Here is a 20,463-nt window from a genome sequence, read left to right as displayed (position 1 = left end):
GTTTCATCTCATTTTACAAATGTTGTAGACTATGTTTTAATCATCATCATCATTCGTTCAGTCAATTGGAATTGTCGGTCACGCAATATGCCTTCTCTCTTCACAGCTGTACAGTTTTGCGTTTATCAAACCTTACTGCATCAATATCGGATTGTCCATGCACAAACTGTACAGTCTTGCCTTTACCAAAATGTAATGCACCAATATCAGAATCAACATATCCGGTTATACAGTTTGAAGAAGAAGATGGCTTCACTGTCATGGTTGACGGGTGTCAAGTAATTGGCATGGATAATTTAGTGGATGCTGTGGCCGTGCTGTTGAGTACTTACTGGGTGTTTAACATCCAGTACCCCAAATCCACTAAGCATACCTTGTCTTTTTTCTCTACCCACATTTTACATTTAGATGTGGAGGTAACAAACAAGGTATTGCGTTTTGTGAATAAATTGTAATGGGCAGTGATTATACAGGATGCTCGGAAGATTTTTAGGAGATCAGAAAACGTGTACCGGTATCTCGTTGTTACAAGCATGTTTTCTGTGCTCTTTAAACGCTATCGATCATCCTATGTAATTTTTGTAGTTGTTGTGGTCTGTATTTTTTTATCGTCCTATGTAAAGAATAAAGATGCTTCATCGTTTTTCGTTTTCTAAGGTTGGTACCTCAAAAAGGTATTAAATAAGAAAAAAATCCTGAAAGGTATTTTATCGAACGTTCGGAAGGTTCATAATAGTACCTCAAAAAGGTATTAAATAAGAAAACACCTGAAAGGTATTTTATCGAATGTTCATAATAGTACCTCAAAAAGTTATTGAAAGAACCCTGTATTGGTTCTTTCAAGAACCCCCAAAGGTTTTTTTTCCTTAAAAAGAACCCCCATTCCCAGTAGCTCCCTAATAGGTTCTTTTTCGAGCCTTCTTCCTTTACAGTGTTGTTGCTAAAAGAATCTCAAAAAAAGGTTAAAAAAAAAACGTTTCGAAAAGAACCTTTCTGCAGGGTTCTTTTCGAAACAAGTTCCGAAAAAGAACCCTAGGCTTAGGGTTCTTTTGGCAAGCAAAGGGTTCTTTTTGCAATAAAGAACCTTTGTTGTTAAAAGAACCCTAAGCCTAGGGTTTTTCTCGAAAAAAGAACCCTAAACGAACCTTTTTCGAAACAAGTTCCGAAAAAGAACCCTAGGCTTAGGGTTCTTTTGGCAAGCAAAGGGTTCTTTTTGCAATAAAGAACCTTTTTTGTTAAAAGAACCTTAAGCCTAGGGTTTTTCTCGAAAAAAGAACCCTAAACGAACCTTTTTCGAAACAAGTTCCGAAAAAGAACCCTAGGCTTAGGGTTCTTTTGGCAAGCAAAGGGTTCTTTTTGCAATAAAGAACCTTTTTTGTTAAAAGAACCCTAAGCTTAGGGTTTTTCTTGAAAAAAGAACCCTAAAAGAACCCTAAACGAACCTTTTTCATTTACAGTGTATGTTCAGTGTGAATCTCGCCTCACATTAAAAATTTTGTTTGCTTGTCCTTTTTAACGCAAGGCTTCCCAAACTATGGGTTGCGACCCTAAACGGGGTCGCAAATTGTCATTTTAGGGTCTCCAAACAAATTAAAATTTGGCCTGAAGTGAGTAGTTTAAGCTGAAAACTGCCCAGCACCAAGGGATTTCATGAGAAATTATTTCCTAAACTGGGTTGCACAATAAAAAAAATTGCGGTCTTGATTTAGCACCTTATTTTAGTCTGTATACAAAACAAACAAGTTCAATATGTCATCCCACTTACCGGTTTCAAAAAAACAGTGTTTGTTGTTTTTTTTCAAGGATGGGCTCTCATATCCCATCTGTTGCTCAACTGGAGCGGCTAATTCTCTAGCTTCGTATTGTCCGTTTTCACTGAAAAGTATGATATGAGCCAAAGACGTTGTTCCACATCCGGGCCAACTCCCAGTTTGTACTGTGATTTCAAACACCTGTGAGAAATTTCCATTTTTAGATGACACAATTTTTTGTTGTTGTATTCAGGCATACGCCGGTGTAGACAGTGATGGGCATTATCGGCGATAACTTACCGGCGATAATTATCGGCGATAAACTTTTATCGCTTATCGTTATCGCTGAATTATTTTTTCAGTTATCGTTTATCGTTATCGCCAAAGGCAATATTTGATTATCGCCGATAAATTTTATTTAGGATCAACACACAAGTGGAAAGACCATAAAAAGTAATATTTTTACTAGCCACCTAGTTAATGAAACTAAAATTGAAACCAGTTCTTCTTCAGTACCTGAAGTGTGTGTGCACAGGTCGTTGTCAGGGAAGGGGGCACGCCCTTCTTGTGTTTTCTTTTTCTCGTTGGAAGTGTTAGTTTTCAGTAATTGTTGTAAAAAAATAAAATCTCTCTCGTCAAAACATGAAACTTACTGTTTTTAGTGCATTAAATCTTTAGATGAGTAGATTAACTAAAATTGCAAGAACTTGCCTTGAGACGTGCGGTTACGCCACAAACTCAGTTTAAAAACAAAATTCACACACAATAACAACACAAGATCGGTTATAGACGGTAAAATCGATTTTTTCTAGCTTGGCGATATAACTTTAGCCTAATCTAAAAATAATAACCAAATGCGAAAGTGCCATTTAACTTAAAAAGTTAACCCATTTGTGCCGAAAGTGAAAGTACTTAAAAAATTTTTCGAAAAATTTAAATATTGCATAATTATGACCTAAAAAACATATCACAATTATTTTTTTTCTAATTGTGTTTGTACTTTTTGAGAAAAAAGCCGTCCTATATATAGGAAGCTAGGCAAATTCGTTATCAAATTTCAGAAGTTTCTTGTGCGTAATGCGTAAGCGTTATTACGTTTTACTTACCGCTCAAAGTGATAAATGGGAAATGTCTTGTTCATGTCTTGTCATGTCATTAGTGTCATCGAGCATTTTATTGAAATGAAAGTTCAAAAAATATGAAGATAAAAATTAGCAAAGTAACACATCACTGAAACAAGTCATTGCAGAATATGACATTGCTTGAAGCATTTGACATGCAGACCGACATCACATTTTTTGCATTTTGTAGTAGTTTTTGCATGACAATAGGCGCATCGAGTTGCGTCGTAAAATTATGCGAAATACAATACAACCTTTCTCATTTACCTATGCGACATAGCCTACCTCCATCAAATATTTTTATTCCTACTAATACAGTGCCTATATTGCAGTGGCGTATTCTCAATGCATGCAAGGCATGCACTGCATGCCTTGCAATTCTGATGAAATCAGAAATCTTTCAGAAGCAACGAATTTATGCGTAGAAATTGAAAATGTTAATAGCAGAACCAACTCACTCTTTTAATTTCAATATTCGAAACAACTGTTTGTTTTCTAAATTTGGAAACTCTGCTGACCTTGGCAACCCTGCATGCTGAGGAGAGCTCAGCATGCGTTAATACAGTTTTCCTATTCGCCGCTTTTTACCACACTGTGGCGCAAATGGAACCAAGGCATGCAGATTTGAAATTGCATGCAAAACAAAAATCACGATCTCGAGACAAAGTTGCCAGATTAGTCTTTTTAAGGCTAAATCTCAGAATTTCAGAGTTTTTAAAAAGTGTTTGGCCGGATTATTTTTGTTTGGACGCTTGGTCTTTTTTAGTTTTTCGATTGGCATTTGTTTGGCCTTTTTTCTTTTGGTCCTCATAGTTTAAGTCCTTGCGATTTTCTACTGTAGATAGTATGATATAGCCTACTTGAGACCTAAACACAGTAGTTTAAAAGATCATCAAGAAAACGGGTCGGATGTATGCTGAAGGCCATACACCGCTGCATAGCGCTTCAAGTCCATCCTGCAGTGCAGGATAAAGATATAAAATTAAGACATGGATTCATGGTGTGTTCCAAACCTTATTTTTTGCAAAACAGCTCAAACAATTATCAGCTAAGTAAGGCTCAGATTGCAAGAAAAGCTATAAAACTTAAGACAAATTTGCAAAATTTTCCTGGGGGGGCATGCCCCCAGACTCCCTACACTGGCTATGACTCTCCTTCCATTGCATGCCTACGAAAATCAACCAGGATACGCCACTGCTATATTGTAATTCTTATCTCAACAACTCAGCGTTCTGCCATTGCTTTAATGATAGTGTTCACAAAGAAAACAAACAAAATTATCTGAAATTATCAGTAAATTACGACAATTATGTTATTGTTCTAAAACAAACACGACTAATTTGACAAGCTTGATGGATTTCACAGCATGCCCATTTTTACTACCCATAACGCTTAAGATTACTGATAAAATTTCAAGTATTTTGCGTTTGTTGGAATTTTTTCAATTATTGCTGACTTTGCTGTAAACAGCCCTAGCAGAAAGCAAAATACAAAGTTTGGAATTTTTTATGGTATTTTTATTTGATTTAATTATTTTGCCCACTACACGTAAGCGGCAGTGTAACTCAATTGATAAAAGCATCCAACTGGTATCTGAAGGTATAAGCACGGCGGTTATCTCAGTGGTTTGATTCTGGATCAAGAGGTTGAAGATTCGATACCCACTGCCGCTGTTGCGATTCTATTCATGCATAACTTACAAAAAGTTTTGTCCCTTTACAATATATTATGTTCACTTTTTCGTCATGTTGATGAAAACAGTTCGTGCTGCATGGGATGGGGCAGCGCTAATCAAGAAAAAAAAATTATCGTTATCGGATATTATCGGCGATAATTTTATCGTTTATCGTTATCGCTTAACTTTTTTTTGATTTATCGTTTATCGTTATCGCTTTAGGCATTTTTCGTTTATCGATTATCGTTATCGGTTAACTGAAAAATGAGTTATCGTGCCCAACACTGGGTGTAAAAGACTAAGAAAACGTGGTCGAACCAATCCCCTTGCGATTGCCATATCAGGGCTTTCACTACTCGGCTGTGCAGCCGGCATGATACAAACAATGCAAATAAACACATGATCCAATAGACCTTTCCCGCAGCCAACCAATGAAGCGTGACGTTGAAAACAAACCACTTTAAGAACTGGAATCGCAGTAGTGAAGCACAGTTTTTGAACGTTTTGATCGAACAATGGCGCATTTTAGTCGTACATTTTGTACTAAAAGTACTTTTTTGACTGATTATTATAATAATTAAGTTATTTATTTTTAGAAAAAATTTGAATTTACTACAGGGCCTTAGCCCATGGGCCTAACTACAGCCGGCACAGTGCTATAGTTTACTGCACGGGACCACTGAACGAAAGGACCTCGCATTGATAAATTTTATTTCAAAAATATTTGAGTTAACAACTAGAGTAGGTAGCTTAAACGTGTTATAATTTCATTTAGAATCTACACTTATATTTTTTTTCGTGCAGCTTTTCTGTTTATTACTTGATGTTTTTGTCCTAGCTTACCCTATGCTTTTGGTCACTCCAGGTTTCTAGCCACTTAATGTTTGTGTTTGGTTCGGCTTCTTTTATTCTTATGGAATTAATATATTGACACAGAATGAGACAGCATAGGCCTATGTATTTTAGGCAATTAATACTTTCTGTCGAAATAGGAATAATCACATCACAAGTTTGCAACACACACGCATTCATTTTAAATTGGATTACAGCGCAAGTGGAATCCCCAATAACTTACCATACTTTTTGGTTAGGCTAATATAAATTTATTAAATTATTAGCCTACTAACTGTTGTTTAAAATTTGAGTAAACTTTTTAACATTATAAAACTCTAATTAACTACAAACAAATTATAGCAATGTAGCAACTGCATGGTTGAGTGGTGAAAACGTTTGCGCGATCGCAAAGGACGTCGGTTCGACACCGCTCCAGAGTTTGCGGATCCCTGTTGCGACTGTGTCTCGGCAAAGAGTAAAGGCACTTAATGTCATGCTAAAATAAGGATAGCAGTTGACTCGACAACTAGGCTATATACCTCTTCGTTGCTTCTTATTTTGTTGCATTTGTGATCGCAGTGAAGGCTACGTAGGCTACTCTACATGTTGTTGCAATGAGAGCAAAAAAACGTGAGTAGCCTACTGGACTTCATGTCAACTTTACTGGGTGGCTTATACGAAACTGGGTAGGCTAAACAAACAAATAATTGAAATCCTTCTGTGGCCGAAAAAAAAGATTAAAACGTAGCTTCGATTTCATATCTAAAGCAATCACCAAACTTCTGCAGAAATCCAGTTTTTATTGGATGAGTTTGGGCAAATGCGAAGTGTGTGCTCATACATCTTCATTAATAGGTTGACCCGTTGGGCAATTGAGCGAAAAGCGACCAAAACAAGGTATAAGCTTATAGTAACAATAAATGTTTGTCAGCAGCAGCTGATTGTAGCAAGAATTGACAGCAATAGACACCAGCAGCGCCCACAAGAGGGGAGGACAACCGGTGCATTGCACCGGGGCCCGGTGAGTTCAAGGGGGCCCTACAAAATGTCTAAATTCAGGCGATAAAAAGATTGATTTCAACAATTTTGCATAAAATATTGTTTTTATATTAGTTCCGTATATCGAATGGGGCCCCTTTATGGGTAGCCTAGGCTATGCCCTTTTTTAAAATTACAAAATTTTTAATTTTTTGAGTTTAGGGGGGCCCGACAAAATGTTTAAATTTGCGTGCTCAGGTCGATTTTGCATAAAACATTGTTTTTTATATAAATATTAGTTTTGTATTTTTGAATGGGCCCCCTTATAGGTATGCCCTTTTTTAGAACAACAATATTTTCATTTTTTTGTGTTCAGGGGGCCAATAAAATGTTTAAATTTGTGTGTTAAGGTCAATTTTGCATAAATTATTTTTATTATTTTGAAGTTAGTATTTCTTATATGAAGTTGGTATTTCTTATATTGAAGTTGGTATTTCTTAATGTCATGAACAATAGCAATGCATTCATCCTAAGTTTGCTGCCCTAGTCTCTGCAGATTTCAAGGTCAGAAATGGTATTGTATGTTAACGTAAAGCTGTAAGCACACATATGCAATGCTATGTCAGCCATGTCGGATAGCATTGCAATTTTTATCTTCGAAATTGCTGATTTTACCCAGTTGTTGCCATGGTTACAATCAGGTGTTGCCAGAGTTAGGAAGGGTTAGAGTTAGGAAACGTTAGGGTTTTGATGTTTGCCCAGAACTAAAAAAAATATCCAAAATACAAGTTTTTGTTTTCAACAGCTATAAACTTTTCCTCAAATTAGGGAAGAATTCCATATCTGACAACGCTATTGAGGCTATATTTACACTATGTAGTGTTTTAGCATTTTACAGCATTTTATCTTTGTGTAGCCTATAACTAGTGTGTATCTGTGAATTTAAAGTTATATTTACAATAGTGCATTGTTTGTGAAATAATGGAGTGTTAATACTTCAACCTAATTTATCCTTTGTAAGAACGCGCACCGCAAATTTTGCTTGTGATTGGTGAGATATCACGCGACATGTCGCGCTGGGGGGCCCGGCAGCAAATTCTGCACCGGGGCCCGGCAGGGCTCTTGGAGGCCCTGGACACCGGTGTTTCATGGTCTGTAGCTCTTGCAAGCTTTAGGCCTACATACCGTACCGGTATGTCATTTCTATGTTCTATAATAAGCACAGAAACAAATGGAGGCCTCATAATTGTATCGGAGCCCCAGCTGACGAAGTTAGGCTACGGCCCTGATTGAATGGCAGTCCAGCTTATTAGCCTACTTCAGTTGGTTCATATTCAGTGCAATTACGCCATAAGTGATAGGCTGCATTGCTTTCACAAGCAGCGCTTCCACTTTTGTGGTAATTACCACAATTGTGGAATTTTCATCATGCTTGTGGTAAAAATGTGGTAATGAAAAATTTGTGGTAAAAATGTGGTAATGTGGAAATTTTGCGTAGAAATGTTGCCAAAATGTGGAAATTATAAATTTTGAAAATTTGACATAAAATACTATCAATAAATAAGAGCATTTAAACTGTTGTCCTCCAAAATCGAACAGATATGCAAAATACTACTTATAACAGCATGTGACTATAGCATGTTCCGCTGTTTTCGGTTTGATCTTTTGCAGTTCGGTTCATACTTTGCAGTGGCGTAGCCGGGGGGGGGGGGGGGTTGGGGGTTACAACCCCCCCTTTGGCACGCGTGTGACGCCACGATATTGAGAATGATGCTTTCAGTCTCTATGTCTCTAAAACAAAGTTTGCTTAATTTTAAACGAAACTGCATTAAAAGAGCAAGTTTTGCGAATAGGCTACTAAACATTCAAATATCTCAGCCAGGAATTAGCAACAAGAAAACATAGAGACTTAGCTTTATTACCGAAAAATGCCCAAGAAAACATGATCTTATTCTTTTGCTATGCCACCAGACAGCACTATTTTACAGGAATATTTATACCCACATTTTTGTTGAAAATGCTCTCAGAATGCACCAAATTTAAAGTGATTTTTCAAAATTTTCTGAGGAGGCCCCCCAGACCCCCCGCCACTAGGTGTCGCCTTTGGCAAAGAGGCCGGCGGGCGAAGCCCGGCGGCCGTCAAAACCCCCCCCTTTCAAAATTCCTGGCTAAGCTACTGGTACTTTACTTTCTTATTTCGGACGTTCTGTTAATAAACTAAGTAGTTGTTTTAAGCCTTATTTTACACTAGTATATAGTGTAAATATAACCAAATAATAGCGTTGCTGAATAAGGAATTCTGTCGTAATTTGAGAAAAGTTTAAAGCTGTTGAAAACAAAAACTTGCATTTTAGAAAATTGTTTAGTTCTGGGTAAAGATCAAAACCCTAACCTTATTCCTAAGTCTTACCTTAACCCTTACTAACTTTAATCCTAACTCTGACAACACCTGATAGTAGCTATCGCAACAAGTGGGTAAAGATAGCCACTGTGTTAATGTAAAAGTAAGTCGAAATTCGGTTAAGATCGGGTAAAAAATCACAGTAAAAAATGTGGTAATCTGAGGACAAATGTGGTAATACAAGTGGTAATCTAGCTTTGTAAAAGTGGAAGCACTGTTCAAAAGTAAAGAAGCAAAAAAAGGCTATAAACTGAAACCCACTTAGCCTACTTATTGTAGCAAATAAGACAGTAATTCTCACTTATTATTATAAGACATAGTAGCTAAAGCAGAAAGAAATTTCAAGTCTATCAGAATTGCAGACCAACAGCGTTTTGCTTAAACATTAACACACTACCAGCAATTCTTTCAAGCGCCATAGCTTATGCCCAGTTACTAGAGCCCATTAAATAAGTGGCTTATCATTGTATCACTTGGTTTGTTTTTCATATAAAAGTAACTTGAATAAAATTTAACAGTCAGATCCCTGTTTTTTAACGTTGACTCCATGTTTTTAAGAAGATTCTTCTAACTACTTAACAAGTTATCAAGTATTCACAAGCAATTTGGTGCTTGCCAATGGAGCAGCCGGCGTGATTGTTTTCAACGTCACGCTTCATTGCACAGAGCTGCGGGAAAGGTCTATTGATACTAAAAGATTTTAATAAGAGCAATTTATTTTGTAAATCTGCTCAGGGCTTCAATTTTTATTTCTTATTTTAGATTCATTTACTTGTTCGTGTTCGGCTTTATTATCTTTCAGTATGATGGGAACTAAGCCATCTTCTCCACGATTATCTGTGCCCAACATCCATCGCAACCAGTCACAAAATGTCTCCGATTTTTCATCATCATCATCATCATATTCCATGTCGCTTAATCTTCGATGCTTTAAAATACACTGCTGGGTGCCAAAGAAGCTCATAAAAACCACAGTCACAGATATCAGCACCTGGATAGGAAATAATTAATTAGAACAAGTTTATCTTTTGTATAAATTAGATGGCAAATGACTAAGAAGTTTGGACGACCATGATCGCCAACGTCTGTATCAGATCAGGCACATATTCATCATCATCATAAATTAGATAGCTTACAGAAAGCTTAAAAATAATTATAATCGTACGGTATATTACAATTACGCCGTCCATATTTTGCATCTAAAACGCTTACTCTAAAATACTTAAAAGTATAGCTTAAATATTATAGATTTTTTGTCGGCTTCAAATGTCGATTGGGAAACCTGCATAGGCTACAAAACTCGGTGCCAATATGACAACTCACCAGCAGACATGACCTGAGAGCGCTCACTGTAACAAACATCTCCGCGTCATGCAAAACAAGCAGAGTGGGAATTTTGTAGAATGAGCTGGAAAATGTCGACAAATGAGTAGTCGAGCAAATCGTTTGTTGTAAGGTTGATTCGGTAAGAGCCTAAGAAATGCGAAAATGAAACTTTTGAACAGTTTTAAGCAATTGAAAAATACGCTGATAAAAAAGTGTTTGTTTGAAGACCTTTGTCACTCGGCCTTTACCAAATTAAGTCAACTGTGGAAGAAAAACGCTATAGAGCTGCAATAAGTTTAATAGTGTTGTATGTTATTATACAAAACATTTTAGCTGTATCTGACAGTGACATCATATTTTACAACATGTAGGCTACATTTTTTTTTTTACAAATTGACATGACGTACAATGCTAATACAATTCTTCTCACATACCTTGCAGCCATCTTTACTCCAAGCTTGTAGTGTTTCATTCCAAAAATAACAATCCGACCACCAAACATCAACAGCGTAACTTATGTTTTGTTTTGCGTGACGACGTCGTTGCTCTGTCGTCATTACGTCGATGCTCCACAACGTGACGTAATAAGAGGAATCGGATTCAATGTTGTTAGACTCAAAAGTGAATTTTTTCGAATTTGGACAACCTGAAAATTAAATTTGAAAAAGATGTTCAATCTTGAAACGTAGTCTATGATTAACTTAATTTTATTTTGTAAGATATAAACAAAATACGAGCAATATGCAGAGGCGGCATAAAATACACCATAATAGAAAACTGCTTGAAACACATTTTTACTGCCCTCCTTTTCATAGTATAATTTTTTAATCACAAAACTATTTTTGCTCGTTTCAAATAGTTTACGTTCTTTTTAAATATGGTATTTTGCGTGCAAAAAAACATTGTTAAGCACAGTCGAAGAAAAATGTTTCAGTGTGAGTTCGTAAGTAATAATCCTTTGAAAAGTACACTACAGGTCTGAACATAGCAGAAGATTGTTTGTTTGTTTGTTTATCTTTATCCTGCATTGCGGGAAAGCGGACTTCAGCGCTATGCATCGGTGTACGCCTTCCGACATACACCTGACCCACGCTGCAGCCGACGGCAATGTCTGTTTCCGGTTGTCTACTTTTACTTATGACTTAAATTTGGTACTACCCATTACTCGAAATCGATCACTAGGTAGAGGCAATTATCGTAAAGTTTCTTGCCCAGAGAAACAACAGCAAGTGCGGGTGGCTGGAGTCGAACATGCAGGCTCTCGACTGCTAGCCCAACGCGCTAACCACTCGACCAAGGTGGGGACAGTGTGTGTAAAATAAAAGATCTGGAAAAGTAGCTATGCTGAAGTTCCTCTTGCTTGTTGCAAAATGCCTCCATTTTCTCACTTCAATCAAATTTAGATAACAACAAGAAGCAGAACAAGAAAATAAGTACTTTTGCTTGAGCGTCTTTTTGATGGGAAAACAACATACTCAATGATGGAACTGTCATTCGACGGTGACGTCACTGACAGCTTACTAGTGCTGACGGCTGCTGCTACTGTGAAGGGGCTGCAGAAAAAAAAGAATTAACATTATTCATAAAAATGATAACGTCAAATTATAGGATTGTTTAAACATGACGTCTACGACTTAACAACAAAAGGTAACAAGCCAAAATACATCATCTATAGCTTAAAACAAAGTGTTGTTATTTGCATTTTATCACAGCTATTTTGAGATTTCTAGCTGTCTAAACAACCATGGTACTGTGTTAATACAATTCGTGTGTCTAAAAAGGTGTATTTACCGGTTTGCAGCTTTATCTAGGCGTACTTTAATGTGCAACGTGCCGTGCTTTTGCAAAGTCACGTTGAATTCATGAACCGACATTTTTTCCCGAGTAATCAAATTCGGGTATATTTTCAAGTTTTTATGCTGTAAAAGAAAAGAAGTTAAACCATTGACGAAATTGCAATGTAGGTGCTTTCACAGAATCCTGTAGAAGCATTTCATCGGGATGCAATAGTTAGCAGTAGCAGGCACAATTCTTTTGCCACAAACACAAAATAAAAAACATCCATATTTCAAACTTTCCATTAACGTTTATTTCGCTTTATTTAACCAAGCAAACTATAAAAAAACAAATACAGGTAAAGCTGTTAGTCTATTTGCAAAACAATTGTGATATACAGTATACATTCAAACTATGATAGGCTACTCTACGGGGACTTAAAAAATGCTGCAAGGGCATAGCCTACGTATATGTGCAGTACAGCTACATAGTATTCAATTAGGCATGCATTTTGAAGTCACTTAATCATTTTTACGAATAACACAGCAGTGCCGGTCTTTGGGGTGTACAAACCGTGCGATCGCACAGGGCCCGCAAAATAGGGGCCCCGCAATTTACCCAGAAAATGCAGTAATTTTTGTCATATCCAATTAAAAAAAGTTCAATTCGATTTACAAGCAAGTACCGGTATCCTTAAAGTCAGTCGCACCATTTTACAGTAATATTCATACTCCAATTTTTGTTGATTATGCTCTCATAATGCACCAAATTCAAAGTAATTTTTCAAAAATTTCTGGGGGAGGCTTTCCAGACCCCCCGCCGCTGGGTGTCGCCAGACCCCGCCGCATTGCTTCGCCCGTCGGCCGTCAACTCCTCCCCCTTTCAAAATACCTAGCTACCCTACTGAATTGGATCATTGTCATTGGGGCCCGCAAAGTATATTTCTCACAGGGCCCGAAATACCCTAAGATCGGCACCGAACACAGAAACCAGTTTAAGTAGGCTAAAATACATAAATGACCGCATATTTAAGTCGTATTATGACATACTTCTCCTTTTCTTGGTGGTAAGTAGACTATGATTGGTGGGCTACGGTCACGAATATGTATCTCAGTAGCATTCGGATAAGTCAGCCATACCGACAGTGCCTCTTTGTCCATCTATAAAAGTAACAATTTTAGATATGCTTCTGACATTGACGTTGATTTTCATTTATTTACACTGAGACAAAAAGACAAATAACTCAATATGTCCGCCCCGTTAGCTCAGTGGTTACGCGCCCTGCTCAAGATCATGCGGCGCTGGTTCGACTCTCGGGGTGTGCGCTTGAGCAATTCATTTCGGACTGCTCTTCATCCAGCGTCACCTAGTGAATAGAACAATTCCCCGGAAACAGGACTTCATCAATCGGAAAACTTCACTCTGCTAATCTCTGTAACCTGCCCTGCGTCAAGTGCCTCTATAAGTATGCAAAACTACCAGAAATAACCTAGCAAGGCTTTGTCAGTCCAAGGATAAAGAATCAAAAACCAAATCAACTAATGTGTTGCAAGACAGTTCATTTTCACTAAGTTTGCATATGAATCAATAAAATTTCAAAAATCTGTACCTTTATCGTTGTGTCATTTATTGAAACGAATGGATTTTGGTTAATATATGTCACAGCGCTCAAGTAGGCGGTATCATTGAGGAGGGAAAATGTCTTCACTGGAACAACAGCACCGACTTTTAATTGTTCCACTTCTAATGTTCCAGATTCCTTTGCATTCTGAGCAAATATTGTCAAACCATGTGCCGAGAACTTTTGAAACCCAAAATAAAGCTGCTTTGCTTGAATTGAATCTGCAAAGAAATTCAGCTAGATGTCAGAAAATAATTGTAATAAGCTGAGAAAAAGATATTTTGAAACTCAAAGCTGAAACTATTACTCTATAAAAAACTGCAATGTTCCGGTTTGGAAAACAAAAAAAGTTATAGACAGATAAAACCAAGCAACCACACGCCATTTACCTTTATAGCCTACATTAGAGTGAACATAAACTATGAACTACGAACGTTTTCGCCTTCGGCCATACTCAAGTTAGCCCTTCTTAAGAACTTCAGAAGGGTTAACTTGAGTATGGCCGAAAACGTTCGTAGTTTATAGTTTACGTTTACTCTAATGTATGATGTTAAATGCCGTGTGCTTGCTTGGTTTTTCTGTCTATGGTTGAAGAAAGTCACCTCTCTACCAAAATTGTATTGAAAAAGCCATAAACGCACAATTTATTGGGCTTTTTTTATTGAAGGTGCATAGAGAGTTGAAAAGATTAAATTGTTGAACAGAACAAAAGTTTCGAAGCTTATAATATCACAACCTAAGAAAAAATTTCTCAAGCTTTTTTCTAGAGTTGCTATTTTCTCAGTCACAGCGGAAATGTTCCTGTTTTTCTTGACTAGTTGGACTGAATCGAGTTGCCGGATCGACGAAGTAAATTTTTCAATTGCAAACATGCTGTTTCGAAGCATTTCATCGCGTATTTTCTCATTCTTGATTTCCTCGGCTGCAAATCGAAAAAGCAATAATAATTATGCATTGGTTAGAAAAGTTCCTTTTTCAGCTTTTTCAAATCTACAATCTCGTATACAACAGTTTAGACAGACAGCATCCATACTACAGTTCTCACATTATTTGTGATTTTATAAAGTTTGTCAATTCTGGTGTTGAAATCTTGGTAGAAATTAAATCGTATTTCACGTTTACCGACAGTACACTGTATTTTCTTCTTTTACCATTTAATAATTGAGCATCGAATTCTCTGAGTACAAGATATGAAATGGCCTAGAATGTAGTTTATCTAGCTTTTACAGTAATCTCGCGATGAAGCAAAACAAACAGAAAAGTAAATTCAAAATGGTCCTTTGCTTAAAAAGGCTGGAGACCCTGGGTTAGAATTTCAGTCGTTGCCAACGATAACCCAACATTTAAGAAATCTTGTAATAAAAACTTACCCAATTTTTTCCACTTAATTGACAATCCAAGGTTTAGTTCTGATTGTTCTTGAGAGGTCTTTAAGTTTTTAATAACCACATCCATTGCGATGGAAATAGCCTCGGTGTTGAAATATTGATCAAATTCAAGTAGTCGTGTCAAAGTCGATAATACTTGTAATTTTCTTGCAAGTTCATTAAAAGATATCTGTTTCAAGGCTTTCAATAGAGTTACTTCGATTTCTTTTATTTTTATTTCACTCTTTGGATAATTTTTGGTCATGTTTGTAAACCTTGTACCCTGTAAAAACAAATTCATAATTGTTTAAAGAAGCAAAGTTTATTTTCACTTGGTACAAAACAGCTGACATTTCCCGCGATACACGCCTGTAAGTTTGATTAAACAACAAGGTGTTAAAAAAACAATAAAAGCATAAGCACTACATCACGTACACTCCATTACATGATGTCAATGTGAAGTGTGCGACTTTTTAATTCGCAAAAATAGTATGAACAACAATACAAATCCTTTACTTTTATAGTGATCCTACGTCCGGCCTCAGGCTGGCAAACTTTTTTTTTTAAAACTTTAATTGAATGTCTGCAGAGATGGGATGTTGGTGGCAATGTGAAAATACAAACTGACAATAACATCTCACCGAAGGCAAAGAATCCAACAGAACGTTCACCAAACCGAAAATAGCATTATGATCGTCCTTCAGCATCAAGTAATGCAGCCTGCTTTCGGCTCCAACACAGCTTCCAAATCTTGAAGAATAATAAATATAAATAAGTTTATATTTTGTCTGCCGTAGGCCACTGTAAAGTTAAGAAAAATAAACTGTTTGTTTACTAGACACTTGAAAAACTTTTTGAATTGTTTAGGATGCTTTTGTTAATGGTAGGTTCGGTTCTTCAAACATCTCATATTTGTGACTAGCAAAATCGTTTTGACATTCACTCAACAATATCTTCAATGAAGCTATATTGCTTAAATATGTGCTTTTCTTTGTTTTCTTATTTTGTTGTTGTTTTGGTATGTTTTCCATTGCAAAGTTGTAGTACAGAAATGTTAACTGCAGTTTAAAATGTTGAAAAGATTTTAAACCACGCGATAAAATATCATTTAAACTTACACGTAGTTTAAGTCAAGTATTGCTGATTGGTTAGATTTTCGTTCTGGTCGAGTGACATTGAAAGGAAAGGAACAGACTTTGGTTTTTGCTCCAAGGCTGTTGTAGAGTTGAGCAAAAATGTACACTGTAAAGTCAACATGATTAATGGATGACTTCAATACGACTGAAAGGTTAGAAAGTATTACATAACGACTCAGCTTTTACGGCTCATTTGAGTAAGCGAGTAAGCTTATTGCATGCAATAGATGAGTTCCGCTTTTAGCAGCATGATCGTTAATCATTTCACAGGTGCGAACTAAAAGTTCTTTTCAGCCTATTGCTGCTGGTTATATGCCTGAAAGTTCGCAAATGACGTGTAATTCGCATATGACTACAAAACTTTGTTCCGAAAGCTGCTGAAAAATCGCTTTCAGAATTAGGCTGAAAAAAAGTTCAATCTACATTTGTGTAAAAGCTTATTTTACATCTCAATTTTCTAATTCAAACCGATGATGTACATCTGTTGAGATTTGCTGGTTAAGTCATAGAGTGCTTGAGCGCACACCAGCTTATTTCAACCAAGTACCAGATAATAATAAATATAATTTTTGTCAAATTAATTTTTTCTTACCTGGAGTATCGGAAGCCGGAAGTTGGAATGTCCGTTCATGGGAAGACCCATAATAAAGAGATCGTTTGTCTCCAAATTCTGATAGGCTGTAACTCAGCTCATAGTACAACATTTCGTTCTGTGAATTACCATGCAAGTGTGTGTCATATTCGTAGCTTACTTGATAAAAGCCAAAAGATTTTAATTGGTAGACGACGTGCAAAATACACCAAAAAAAGTAAATTATGGTCAATGAATGTTAAAACAGATTTCGATTGAAAATAAGTTACACACCAAGCTTGTATAAGTGTCCAGTTCATCTGTTTGTTTGTTTCTCCATTGGAAGCAATGGACGCGGAATGTGTTGTTATGATCCACAGACACAATGGTGCATTCCCCATAACTGGGGCCACGCACTACACGGACGTAATACGATGCTTTCCCTTTGCTGACTTGCTTACTGGAATCTGCATACAATAAAAGCAGTAGGCTACTGTGATTTGTGGCTCATGCATTGCTGCAGTCGGCGTTTTAGTTTTTAATGTACAACTTTCAGAACACGAGGTAGTCATTGGTTCGACTTTAACCTATAGATACTTAGGAATGGGTCTAGCTTGACACATTAGGCAGATTTTTGCAGAGAGAGCTTAAATGACATTTTCTAAAACTCTTATTTTTTATCTTTCACCACCTCCCTTAGATGTCACAAGCACTATGAATTGCACAAGCAATAGAAGACGTGAATTAAGATTGGGCTATATACTGTACAGCACCAATATTCCATTCATCAGAACAAGATGTTAGAAAAGATAATCTACGAAAGAATATTTACAACGTTTGATAAAGTCTACAAATGTTTAAAAAATTACGAGACATCAGGCCTTATCTTCACCTATACCCATAAGTGCCATGATGCGCCGTATTTTAGCCATTTCTTTTGCTATAGGTTCACTTTTTATTTTATAAAAATGTTTTAGAATTAATTTAAAACAGTAGGCTCAGTCGTGATTGCAAAATCTTCGGAACAACGAAGCGTTAAGTAACACGATAATAAATTACACGTATAAGCTCAAAATCAAAAGTTGCGCTTACAAAGTTAAAAGATTTAGCCTAAACCCGGCTATCCGTTGTTTCTAGAAAGAAAACCATTTCCTGGTTGGTTATGTTCAGTGTTGTACGCGCCAATGAAATAAATTGACGGCGTCGGCGTCAGCGCGATATGCCTAAAAACTTTACGGCGTAAAGTAGCCTACTGCGCTAGCTCTTAAAAAAATTGACGGCGTCGGCGTCAGCGCTAATTTCTAGCGCTATTTTAGCCAGGGCCTCACAAAACGGAAGTATTTCAACCAAGTTTAGGCTAACAATAACTATAAATAAAGAGCTGGTTTCATGTTTTGAGACTGTATTGTAATTAGCTGCTTTAGCTTATTAGTTATTTCTTTGTAGAAACACAAGCATTTCAAAATATTTATCTGACAATCTGCTGCGTTTGGGACGCATGATGTCCTTTCCAAGTGAAAACATGCGTTCCACAGCAGCGCTGGATGGTATTGGTGTGTTGTATTTCAAAAACAAACCTTGAAAATGTTTACTAGGAAAGGTATCACTGTTCCAAGTGTGCTGTGATGGTTTGGCATATATAAATCTTTTAAGGAGGTCCACTGCACCAGCATCGCTCTTTTCAGGGGCATAGAGCTCTTGAAATAAAGTATCTTCAACCTGCGACATTTATTGATTTTTCGCTTTCTCTCTCTCATCCCCCGTTCTCGATACTGCTCACGATATGACTGATCACCATTTGGCGAACTTCTTGCAGTTGTATTCCAGGGAGCCATTTCAACCAACGTGAAAGCGGGTAATTCAGATGAGTCGCGCTGGCCAGAATACATTGTGAAACTCTCATTGTGAAATGAGATTTTCAATGAAAACAAAAAAATGACGCATAGCGCTTGACGCTTAAAATCGGCAAAATAGTTGACGGCGCTATCACTTCCGTCAACTAAAAAATAAACTGACGGCGCTAGCCTCAATGTCAACAAAAAGTTGACGCCGTCACATGGCGTCAACGTACAACATTGGTTATGTTTACATGAAATGTAGTTATATTGGTTACACTTAATTGGTTTAAAAAATAATTATGAACAGAAATTGTACCTATGGAATTGGTGATGTCTATGGACACTGCATACGTTTTTCCCTCTTCCAGTACGTTAGGCTTGACCAGTAAGATTTCTCTGTCGTGACGTTCAGCGGTCATTTCACCAAGAGGAAGACGAGTATGTGTTACATCCTATTCATACAAGCTACATCAATTCTTCAAATCTTTTATTAACAACTTCTACGAGAATTAAAACAACGCAAATGCAAACCATCAAATATAGAACAACACTAACTTAGAACATTAACTTAGAGCTTTTTTGCCGTTTTCAGACCTTTGTCTGAAGGTTGAGGCTCAAACAACAGTAAAGAAATAGGCTAAATGCTTCAAAGTTTATCTTTAGGTTGAAATTCAATTGTAGGCTGTTAATTTTCAGCAGGGGTTCCCAACCTTTTTTACACCGTGGCCCCTTTGAAAATTTTGAAAAATTAATGGCCCCCCTATCTTTTTCAACCTTTTGAAAAAATTAAGAAACGTTATTTTAATTAAAAACTTGTTTATACAGTAACCGGTAAAGACCATTTCATGAAGATTTGGGCAAAATGTAGTAGTATTTCTATCAAATTTTAATTTAATTTTTTTGTTGTAGCCTATAGTGTTGGAGTGGACTCAGAGATGAAAATTATTATTTTTCAAAATTTTCCATAGCCCCCTTGAAAAAGGCTCATGGCCCACTAGGGGGCCATGGCCTCCAGGTTAGGAATCCCTGATTTACAGCCTACAGATGTTTTCCTGTATCTTGCTCACCTGGTAATGCTTTACTTTGAGTGATGAAGAAACAACGTATGCATCCCGCGCTCTATCGCCACCACCAAAAGAATTCGACGGAGTCGGAAAACTTCCTCTATCAATTCCATTTGTTCGCTGTTCGTAGAGTCGTCTTCCAACATGTGTCTCTTGCACCTCTGAAGTTTGACCAAGCTGAGACGCATGTCCATTGTTGAACTCATACGCTGTGGATTTAAAGTAAACGCATGGGTTGTGACTTCATTCAATGGAATATTGATTTCAACAAAGTTAATAGTTGGTAAGTATACTCTATCACTTCGGTCTTCATACAGCATACTTGTGGCTGACTGTGATGCAAACAAAAGCAATTCACCAATCATCATTAAAGTCGTTCTGTTTTTAAGTAACGCGTAAGTTAAAAGAAATATTTACTACGGCTTACAACAAAGCCTGTCGAAGTTGTAGACTTTCCGCTTCATCTCGTGGACAGAAGATGATATTGTCATTAACGATACAAATAAAATGATATAACAAAAAGCAGGCATGTTTAAGTGATAATGTTTCAGATAACAGTGTTTCCACACGTACCTTAACCATATATTGTGTTGCAATTCTGCAATGTTTTTTCTCAAAATGGGACTAAAAAATTCATATCGAGTAAAATACAAAAAATTAAATGAAAAACATGTCTTACTAGTTACAACGTTCTCGACTCCTTCTTTCTGTGGTTGCACAAAATGAAATCTCCCAGTAGGACGTTGAGGCCTTGGCGCTGCTAGTTGACCAAAAAGGAAATAGCGTTATTTTTTCCGACAGACACCCAACTATTTTCACAAAGAATATTTTTTCAACAAACATCGAGACTATTCTCACAAATACCCTGCACATTGCACGTCACAAACACTATCTCCAAGTAGTAGGCTAATACATAGGCGTAGGGGAAAATTAGTTTTTGGGTGTGCGAAAAAACTCTTGCCCAGATATTAGGCTATACTTAAATGCGCCCAAATATTTTTTGC

The 20,463-nt window shown here is 36.9% G+C and overlaps 1 protein-coding gene across 1 annotated transcript in view; it reads right to left on the bottom strand.

Moving 5' to 3' along the window:
- Positions 1 to 20,463, bottom strand: part of LOC145780611 (uncharacterized) — an 88,796-nt gene that overhangs the window by 29,050 nt on the left and 39,283 nt on the right. Inside the window, exons 41-55 of the mRNA XM_082592236.1 lie at positions 19,463 to 19,668; positions 18,712 to 18,847; positions 16,852 to 17,024; positions 16,579 to 16,696; positions 15,969 to 16,092; positions 15,492 to 15,600; positions 14,854 to 15,133; positions 13,472 to 13,704; positions 12,912 to 13,022; positions 11,878 to 12,005; positions 11,524 to 11,639; positions 10,521 to 10,732; positions 10,084 to 10,233; positions 9,533 to 9,751; positions 1,766 to 1,952 (exon numbers count right to left, since the gene is read on the bottom strand). Of these exons, the coding sequence (XP_082448362.1) occupies positions 1,766 to 1,952; positions 9,533 to 9,751; positions 10,084 to 10,233; positions 10,521 to 10,732; positions 11,524 to 11,639; positions 11,878 to 12,005; positions 12,912 to 13,022; positions 13,472 to 13,704; positions 14,854 to 15,133; positions 15,492 to 15,600; positions 15,969 to 16,092; positions 16,579 to 16,696; positions 16,852 to 17,024; positions 18,712 to 18,847; positions 19,463 to 19,668 (2,502 nt within the window). The remainder of the gene's footprint in view (positions 1 to 1,765; positions 1,953 to 9,532; positions 9,752 to 10,083; positions 10,234 to 10,520; positions 10,733 to 11,523; positions 11,640 to 11,877; positions 12,006 to 12,911; positions 13,023 to 13,471; positions 13,705 to 14,853; positions 15,134 to 15,491; positions 15,601 to 15,968; positions 16,093 to 16,578; positions 16,697 to 16,851; positions 17,025 to 18,711; positions 18,848 to 19,462; positions 19,669 to 20,463) is intronic.

The sequence above is a fragment of the Aplidium turbinatum genome, chromosome 12 (genome assembly GCF_918807975.1).
Source record: "Aplidium turbinatum chromosome 12, kaAplTurb1.1, whole genome shotgun sequence".
In the NCBI taxonomy this organism is placed as follows: Eukaryota; Metazoa; Chordata; class Ascidiacea; order Aplousobranchia; family Polyclinidae; genus Aplidium; species Aplidium turbinatum.
The sequence above is the reverse complement of the archived record's forward strand: the minus strand, read 5'-3'. Positions and strand labels throughout refer to the sequence as shown.